General features: G+C 41.5%; 1 protein-coding gene across 2 annotated transcripts in view; it reads right to left on the bottom strand.

Moving 5' to 3' along the window:
• LOC126386004 (glucocorticoid receptor-like) overlaps positions 1-10,403 on the bottom strand; it is an 87,492-nt gene that overhangs the window by 8,059 nt on the left and 69,030 nt on the right. For both annotated transcript variants that reach the window (XM_050038078.1, XM_050038087.1), the window contains 3 exons: positions 9,858-10,124; positions 7,603-7,747; positions 3,083-3,213 (listed from right to left, as the gene is read on the bottom strand). In XM_050038078.1, the coding sequence (XP_049894035.1) occupies positions 3,083-3,213; positions 7,603-7,747; positions 9,858-10,124 (543 nt within the window). The remainder of the gene's footprint in view (positions 1-3,082; positions 3,214-7,602; positions 7,748-9,857; positions 10,125-10,403) is intronic.

Genomic DNA, 10,403 nt, shown 5'->3' with positions numbered 1-10,403 from the left:
TAGCCTATAGTTCGGCTTTAGCTTCTAACTATCTTTGTCTTTTTAACCTGTTGTTGCTGCTGAGTCAATTTGACATCCTGGATATATCCTTCAAACACAGACTGTAGACTCCTCTGTCTGCTTCTCTCTGGAATCACTGGTTCATTTCTCCAAAAATATGATTTTTTCAGGGAGTGCAGTTAGTCAGAGTGTGGGCTCCGTGCTTACTCTGACAGCTTGACAGATCATCACAAAGGGGCGGGGCTTAGCTAAAGGTCAATTACCTGCAGATGTCTCCTCTCCAAAAAACAGACTAACTGAATAAAACCAGTAAAACCAACTATGAACGGCTCATTCTACTGTAACAAAAACACAATGATACTCATGTTCAGGTGATTATACACTAAAGAAAACATACTTATTATACTATCTTCCCTTTCTGCCAATATGTCCCCCTAAATCCTACACACTGGACCTTTGAACAATAATTTAAAATGCGTAGTGCAGATGTTACCTCTGCTGAAAGTGAAGTCCACCTTCTGAACTTAACACGCATGTTAAACAGTAAATCAAACTGTCCCATAGGTGACTTTAATTTTCACACACACGCATGTGAAATGATCAAAACAGCTCAAACCAATTGTCCTGACCTGACAGTATTTCCATCCCTGAGGGGAACAGATGGAAATAGCTCCCAGGTACGAAAAAGCAAGCTGCGCTCAGTATGGAAATGTCATTTCCTCTGCATAAAGAGCAAATCGCCTCTAAAGTGCATCCTTTCCTCCTCCATTCACCAAGAGTGAGGTGAAAGAAGTGAGCTCTGCTTCTCAGCTAAGGGTAATTTAAATTAATTTACATAATTAGGAAAACGTTTGATTTAGTAATACTTTTACAATGCTGCGTAGTGTTTTTCTGGTGATTTGTGAGGGCTGCTGAGTGTTTTACCTTTTTGTTCTACCTAGTTAGAGTCCCTCCTTTAATGACCCTAGCCAATTTGTACACTTTAAAGTAACTCAAGCAAATTACTGCCAACAGAAAATGCATTCAGAATGAATTTAGAATACTAGAATAAGTCTCAATTTTCGCTCAGCAAAACTGAAATTATAAAAAATGGAAAACGGTTTTGCTGTAATGATGTTTTTCATTATGTGCTTTGGCTTAGATGATTGTGATGACAACATAGCAGGCCGTACAGCGGGCTGTATTTTGTCCTCTGAGATAAGAAACAGAAAGTTGGATTCATTTAACTCTTTGTTTGCCTCACCATGCATTTCATAATTTTCAAACAAACTTTGGGATCAAATCGGTGGTTAAAATACAAAGCAGCAACTGTTCGTCTTAATAGAGAGGGGGAAAAAAAGGGCTGTCTACAGATTATGTACCTGTTGGACACTTGAAGATCTTTTCAACTGAGACAGTGACTACAGAAGAACAGACTGTACTTTTCTGTCAGTGAAAAACAGTTTTCAGGCAAGCTTTGAAAGGACACTGAAGGAAAAATAAAAATCCAGGAAGTAAACAAAGTGTTGAAGAAGAGTACACTTGCAAGATAAATGTGACACTTTCTAATGTCACAATGGAGGGACAACTACGCAGGTTGATTTTAGCGCTGCTCATCGTGGACTATATTGCTGTCATCGTTCATTTTAGTCAAACCATACAGTTTGAAAACGAGGCGCGGCTCCAACTAGAAAACAAAGTTTTGATGCATTGGATGTGCTGAATGTGCATATTAAGGCAGTACAGGAGGAGGTGCACATTAATAATCCTCCAGGACTGTAACATGCTCATGTTTAACCCAAACAATGTGTCATGTGACTGCAGTTGGTTCGGATTGAGGTCAGAACATGTTCTCACCACAAACGAACCGCACCAGAGTTCATTTGTAACCGGACTGAGACCACCTCTTTGAGAAGGTCTCGGTCTGGTTGTTTTGGTCACGCCTGCCCAAACGAACAAAACTTATGGGGCAAAGGAACTTGAGTTCGATTGGACCAAACCAAACTGGGGTGAAAGCACCCTAATCATGTGTCTACAGGTGCTCAAGGCATGTTTATGTTTGCTGCAGTCAGTGCAGTCATTTTGAACAGAATTCTGGGTCCTGTAGTATCAAATCTCACTTGCCTTTGCTACCAGTAACTGCAGGTGTTGCCAACTCAACCAGGACTGAAATAATCTCTATAAACAGAAATCTGCATATTTATACAAAATCTGTGGGCAGCTGGACAAGATTTATGTATCAGAAGTGTTCTGGTGTCCATTTGTAGTCTGAGTAGTATTGCCATCAAGTCTAAAGCTTTATATTTACATTTTTTTGCATTCATTTGCAGATATTTGTTTATAGATATTAGCCAAAATGAAAGTGCACAGAAGAGGAAGTCATGGTCTGGATACCATTGGCTGTACTGGAGCAGCCCTAAACATTGGCCCTTGCCCCCAAAGGCTTTATCCTTGTCAGACAATAGGCAATTGGGACATAAAACATTAAGATTACAACTGTAAATGTTTAAAGCTGTGTCTTCCTTTTTTAAGACACTCCTTGGAACTGCAAACTTTATATTGTTTTACTGCATGGCGCACATAGTTAAAATAGTCACATAACACAAAATGATTCAAGTTGTTCAAATGTCTGGCCTTGTGTGCACCGTAGATCACAATCCCCTGAATATTCAAGAGTAAAAGAGCTATTGTTTGGTTTGTTGTTTACTCAACCAAAATACAGAAAAATATGTAATGATATGAGTGCTTATGCTCAGTGCCTCTTGGATGAGGAGATGAATCCATTCATAGCTCTTGTAGTAGCCATAGTGAGATACAGAAATGTCTGCAGATGGCACCTACAGCCAGATGTATTCACTCAACCATCCTCATTAATACGCTGAATTATGGGTAGAAATTTGCATTTACAATGCAGTTTGTCGCCTATCCATTCAAAATACAACCCTGCTGTAACAAAGTCAGCCCACCTCACATTGCAATGAAAAGCTTGCAGCAGTGTGACATAGTGATTTTGGGATTTGTTTTAAGCTCAGAATAATTGCAAGTACCTGCGGTTTAAAAAAAACACAGCTGTGACTTTTAAAAGAGAAGCTTGTTCCATTACCTGTACTGAGCAGTAACAGGACCTTCATACACAGGTACTCCTCATAGGACACCTGCAGTCTGACAAACTCATTGCAGATCTTCAGCATCTGCTCGCACTGGTCGGTCATGAAGGGCAGCTTCATACGGTCTCTGGAAGAAGGGAAAGAAAGGGCAAGGGAGGAAAGTGCATATGAGGGAGAAGTGAAGAACAGGTGGAGACAGCGGGGGAATAAACAGGAGGAAAACAGAGATGTATAGATTAGACTGGAAGCTCTTTCACTCATCCTGTTTTTCAATTCTAAATAAACAGCCCCAGCAGGGGAGCACTACAACCTTGCAGGAGAAAACCGCACTGTGAAATCAGTCCTGATAGATTTTCACACCTCACTTCCACTAACACACAGCCCATATTACTTTCTACCTCTAAAATCAATACAGCACATTCTCCTGATACATAGCCCTGGGTTGAGAGACATCTATTCATTCTGTATAACTGCAGTGCTACCAGTGATGACTTCTTCACCTTTCATATCTATTTTTAACCCTCCCTGAGTTTGCTCGTCCTTTAAGAGTGGCTCTTTACAGCTCAGGCCGACTCTTTCTACGCATTTCCATGGAAGAGGATGAGCTGTTGGCAGGTTGTCAGGGGCAAGAGCTCAGTGTTTATGACACTCTTGCCACTCACTACTAAGTGAAAAACATTTACACTTTGGGCAAAAGAACACCGCACTTCAAACAAGTGCAAAATGGTCACATGGGAGTCAGTGGTTACTTATAAAGAGTCTGTCTCTAAAGATGTCTCTCTCAACATGACCAGAACCCCTGGCAAGTAGTTAGCAAACCGAAGTAATCGAGATATAGGTCATTAAGACAAGTATTGTAATTTCCAGATGAATTAATGTTCTTTGATCAAATATGTCTTGACTGAAATTACATTTTTAGGTAGTTCTTATCACACTGCTGTATGTTCATGTGTTCATTTCTGATAAATTTGGTTTTAGTTATTTGATGCTATAAATAGGGGGTTTGATGTCATGACTGACAGCTCTGAGCGCCAACTGGTGTGCTCTTGATCAATAGCTATTTGATGTGCTTGCGACTGGTCGCATGGGTGTATGGGCTCCAAATGGCACGACCAGCGCAAGATAGCAGCAGCCATATCTGGTATATTTTGGCCTCACTTTTGTACAGTGGGAGGAAGTGGAGAGTGTAGTGGGAAATGAACAGTAAAAGCCCACGCAGGGGTAAAGAGGTTTAATGGATTAATATTGAAAATAACAGATAAAATTGGACAATGTTTTTACCTCCCAAAGCATTTAAACTTTGACCTTTAAAAGCTAGAAACAGCACTACAGCAACAGCCAAGCTAACTGGAGATGAGCCTCTGCTTTACTCTGTTTCCTCCGGGGACTACAAAGACTGTGGTAAGCACAAAGACTTCGAAGCACAATCAATTTCTGCAGGCAGTGGTTCTTTAAGTGATGTGGCTGTGTAATTAACATACTGCAGTCGTACCTGAGCAGTCTCTCTGTGGCTTCTGCGTAGCACAAAAGGTTATTTATTGTATAGTTCAGCGTGTAATTGATGTACTTTCTTCTGCGTGTGCGAGGAATGTGGTTTCCTGGTTGTGCTTTGTTACTTGCATTATAAAACATGAGGGGTTCTTTCCTATGAAACTTCTACTACTTTTAGAATTGTTAAAACACATTTATCATTTCACTCCTGCAACACTGATCAGCAGTTTCCTTAGCATTTGGAATTAAGCACCTGCGTACTGTTGTTTTACTTGGAGAGGGTGATTTTTATAATATAAAAAAAGTGTAAAATCAGAATTTTAATCATCTGGGATTTTGGTTTAGGTATATAATTATATATTACATCTTTTTACTTTCTGAAGATCAATACACCAGGAGGGTATTAGCTTAGCTTAGCTTAGCTTAGCATAAAGACTGGTAGCAGGGGGAAACAGCTAGCCATGTCTGTCTAAAGCATGTAACTCTCACGGATGTATAAAGAGAATTGGATAGAGCGTTGGAGGTCGGGCCCTGTTCATTCCTATGAAAGTTGCTCAGTGGTGTATGAAGCCAAAAAGTTCAACTGCGGCGTATAAACTCAACCAGATAATCGACACTGCTTCTGCACTGTACAGCCCACAAAGCGGGTGCACTTGATACTTCAGCCAGCTGAGCAGCTAACTGCTGGTGTAGCACTACGCTAACTTAAATGTAGATAAAATGATTCAATTGTGCGGCTCTTCTAGACTTTCCAAATGTTACTGGACCAACTGGATGAAGTCCTGATCGTGAAACAAGTCATTTCACAAGTGTTGTGATGCTCCAAAAAATGCATTCACTGTAGGGGTGGGCGATATATATTGTTAACGATAATATCGTCATTGTTGTTTTAACGATGTGCAAATTTACGTTATCGAGTATGCAAATGACTTCACAAAAACAACTGAAAACACACGTTGAAAGGTTGAAACCCCACACATTCACCGAACAAGAGTTACGTAACTTGCGTGTAGCAGCACGCCGCAGTACGCCTAGGTGGTCACATGATCTCTCACTGGCACCTTCCCGGCAGGTCAGCCTGCTGCCAAACAAACATTAGCAAGACAACATAGCAACACCGCCCACGGATGCTCCAGTAGCTTCGGAAGACGTGGGTCAACTGTAGTGATAGGTCCCAGCCTGTCAGGCTAAAGTTCGCAGTACCTGAAGACCGTCTACGGAGCTACCTAGCCTAGCCACAGTTAGCTGAACGAAGCGGCAACATGACACAGTTTCAAGTCTCCCCGCCGGAATAGTTCACCTTCAAGGCTGAAGACTGACCTAAATGGATTAAACGCTTCGACAGATTGTGCATTGCTTCTGGATTGGAGACCCAAGCAGAAGAGGATCGCAGGAATGTGATCTTTGAGAGAGCAAAGTTTAATCAGCGGCATCAAGAAACGGGCGAGATGGCCGACAGTTTCATTACAGCGCTGCACTGCCTGGCGGAGCACTGCGGTTACGGGGCTCTACATGATGAGATGGTGAGGGACAGGCTTGTGGTGAGTCTGCGGGACAAACGCCTATCTGAACAGTTGCAAATGGACCTGGAATTGACGCTACAAAAGGCCGTCACCAGAGTCAAACAGAGCGAGCAGGTAAAAAAGCAGCAAGAAATGTTAAGAACATTTTTCCATTAATATCATCCATGAGAAACAATTAATGAGCTATAACTCAGGCTGTTAAAAACACATATTTAAAAGAATATCGTCTAATTATCGTTATCTTCAAAATCCCCCAAAATATCGAGATATTATTTTTTGTCCATATCGCACACCCCTAATCCACTGATTTACAGATGTCTCTTTTGCCATGTAAGTCAATGGGAAGAAGTCTTTTTGGGCCACAAGGTGTCATATGACAGTGTTATAACACAGTTTGGCCACTACTAAAATTGGACTTAAAGCCTGGTTCACTTCCTGTGGGCCTGGTAACTCCCTGTAAAACCGCAAATGTTGGTTTTAGGTCTTAAACAAACAACACTCAAAATGTTAGTGTGCTTTAAAGATAAACTTAAAATATAAAGGCATATTTAGACCAATGATTTGTAACAAGATGAAACCGTTTAAGAACGTTGCAGAGAAAAGCTGCAGCGGAGTGAACTCTCCACCTGAGCTCGACTCAAGCCAGCTGATGGTGTCACCTGCAACTCAGCTGGTCAAATTGCCAGCAGCTGGTTTTAGAACATGACACGTCACCTGTTTCAACAGCCAATCTGCTTGTAGTGAAATCTACTGGTCAAGCTCACTTGCTGCGACAGGTGCTCCTGGTGTTTTTCACCATTTCATCACTACAACAAATGCATCTGTAGCCAGTATCTCACTATCACTATCCTCATTCATATTCTAAGAAGCTACAAATTATATTCAGCCAAAAAATAAACCTGAAAAGCTGTAAATCAGAGTTGTTGCATAGAGATGATACACGGTCTCATCAAGTTGCATTGGTGTGAACCGGCAGGTTTTTACAACATTGCAGAACAGCACATTGCAAGAAGTTGCCTGTTTCAACTCGTCTCATCGTAAATCTTTGGTCTGAACTGGGCATTCCATTTTTGATGGAGCAGGGACAGTTGTTTCCCTCCCTTCCAGTTTTTAGGCCAAGCGAGCCCAGTCACCTCCTGGCATATAAGCCTTCAGTTCCCTGTGCCACAGTCTGTGCCTCATAACACCCCCGCTGACCTGAGGAGAGTGCAGAAAGCCAAGTGCTTCCTCTAATAAACATGTTGTCATAGGCTGCTTATTTTCACCTGATTTAACAACTTAACACGCAGAAACTGCCAAATTTCCAATACACTGTAGACGCACCTATATCCAGTGACCTCACCAAGCTGAGTCATGAACAGATCGATGGGCGCATGTGCAAACCACGTAATGAAGTGAGACTGACACCCTGAAATGAGCAAATGCAAAACAAAACTGGCTGGCAAAATGTCACGCTGAAGAACTGGCTGTAAAAATATTCAACAGCTGGCCGTGGTACGTACTTGTTGATGACGAGATCAGGGGCGAAGCAGAGCATGCTGCCGTTACACTGCTCATATGACCTCCAACCGAGACTGAAGGACATGAGGAAGAGCCAGGAGCACTGAAGCAATGTCATCTGGTCATCCAGGTGCAGGTTACGGAAGCCTAGGAGAGTCAGAGCGTCAGTAGGTCAGATTAACACACGCAGACACAGCCAGTGAGACAGAGAGCTGCAAACACACAGTCATAATCACACAAATTAAATGAGCAGCTGATGATATGACACTAAAAAAGGGATTACTGCATTTGAGCATTTAGTTGTCCTTTAAACATTGTTGGTTACCATAGTAGTAATAATTGTACAGCATATTTTTCAAAAGAGTGCATAATGAACGTGTTTTTGCAGCTTGGAAAATAATGATTTACTGTGTTAGTGTAGTGGCGTATGTTGCTGCCTGTGATACTATTCACCTATTCTGTCTGCATCATTAAAAAGCACAGCGTAATATATTGATTTCAAAGAGATAAAGAAAAAGTAATTGCTCAATACATCATTAAAACACAATTACGAAACCAGCTTACACAAAGCAAAATGGGACAATCTAGTTAAGTCGATGTCCAAATTGGAATTAAATTGCAGCTCAGTTGTTTCCACACTGTCAAAACTATAAAAGTGGAACTTCACATGAAAAGTCCTTTCACATTACATTTGTTTTAAACCGTGGCTTTGTTATGTAAAAGCTGGTCCCCCCTACAGTAGGAGCTTTTCCTCACTATCACCTTGGCGGCCTGCCAGCTGTGGACAATGCAAACACAAAAAGATTAGAGCTAGATTTGTCCCTCATCATACTGTCACAGACAGAGAGAGGGGGAAGGAAAAAAAAAAGTGAGCGTTATGGCTTTGTTGAGAGGTTTTTTCTCTGAGAGCTCTGATCTTAAATCTTTGGTATGACCAACAGCAACAATTACAGTGAGAGGAGAAAATCTCCAAGCAAATACTTGGAGCGATTATCAAGTCATGTGCCTTCTTTCTCATGATTAGAAACTAGCATGGGTGGTTGGAAATTCCAAACTCTTGTGCTTCCATTTTTTGCTTCTGTGGAAATCAAACTAGGTAGCCTTCAAACTCAGCAATTAACCTTTTTCTTGATGTTCATAACATGAGTTTAAGTTTGGGACAACAGTAATATTTAACTCTATACAGAGAGTCAAATCTTTAATGCACAAACACAGGTTTTGTTGTGTTTTTTGCAAAACCATTACACTCAAGTCAAGATGACAGCGACAATAGATGCAGTCATTCAAATTGCTTTGAGATGAAAAGGGTAAAATTTCATCCGCTGCCGGAAGACTTTCTTTACAGAGATAATGATTTCAGCTGGTTGTAGGAACATCATCTTTATGCACCTTCAAAAAGATATTAACCTTGGTCATGACCTGATCAAAATCAAAGTGCTTTGGAGAGGCCGGGTTTCTAAAGTAAATTGTTCTTTTACAAGCCGCCATTATTCTCCTCTTCTGTCTGTAATTACGGATTCAGCCATTACACAGAGGTCATACTTTTTATTACATGGTTGCTGAACATCTGTTGTTCTTTGTCTACACTGCCAAGAGCAATCATGTGGGGGGAAAAAAAATCTTTGTCTTTTTGTACAGTCTGAAGTTAAAGACTTCCACATCGACCACCACTGTAGCAATTAAGATAACCAACTGGCTACCAGCCTGACCATGATTTAATCAGCTCCATGATGGCTTCTCCTTTGCTTGTCAGTCTAAATCTGAAGAGCCCCATTAAAGTTACTAATCTTACTTCAGTCATGTCAGAACACCTGTTCAAAATACTGTAGGGAACACTGTGACATTTTGAATTATGGTAAGTTCTGTTCCTTTGCTGGAAACGTCACCTATTTTGCATAATTTTGCGAGTTAACTTGCAGCTACTCGTGTCCTTTAGTTTTACTGAGGAATGCCAACAATGCTGACAAGCAGATGCTCGGTTAACTGGAGGGCAAAAGTGAAAGCTACGCCATTGTGTACTAAACGTCTAGTCAATCTGCACATTTTCCATTTGATCAAAGGTGATGCAATTTCCTAAACCAGCTGCATCTATTGAAACTAACAAATGACTTCACTTTCCATCCATGCCTTGGCTCACTTCAGTACACATTAGTCTCAATTACAAGCTGGAAATACTCCCAGTGACACACTTTGCTTGAGCGGTATTATGCATCTAAACTATACCACAGGCAACGCATGGTAAGAAGCTTTTGGTTACCTGGTAGTGACTTGGCCCACTTGACTGCAGAGATGACCTGCTGTCCCCCCAGCCTGTTGAGCGTGGTCATGAGCCGCGAGGAGGTGTCAGGCAGCGTGCTGTCATAGCCGGAGTATATGACCTCTGGCTCGATAGCCTTGAGCACAGACAGCATGGTGGGCACAAGTTGGGGCATGCACCTGGGGATGACTGGAATAGGCATGTTGTTGATAGGCTCTGCAGGAGGCCGCTGCACTTTCATCTTGATCAGCTTCTTGTTTTTCCTCGCTGGGGGGACGGGGCAGGACAAAGGAGGAGAAAGGGAGGGAGGGAGACATGAAACAGGGAACTGGTGAGCAGCGACAGTCGTTATTTTACTTTTCAGCCATTAAGGAGATCTTCCTTTTTTCAACTTTTTTTAAATGAATGATCTCTAAATTTTAAAACTAACAGCATTTAAAGGTCTAGTGTGTAGGATTTAGCGGCATCTAGTGGTGAGACTACAGTCAGATTGTAACCAGACTTCTACCAAACTACGGTGACAGACATGAAAACACAAAAGTGCAA

The sequence above is a fragment of the Epinephelus moara genome, chromosome 3 (assembly GCF_006386435.1).
Source record: "Epinephelus moara isolate mb chromosome 3, YSFRI_EMoa_1.0, whole genome shotgun sequence".
Taxonomy (NCBI): Eukaryota; Metazoa; Chordata; class Actinopteri; order Perciformes; family Serranidae; genus Epinephelus; species Epinephelus moara.
Note: the sequence above shows the minus strand (reverse complement) of the source record. Positions and strands in the feature narration are given on the sequence as shown.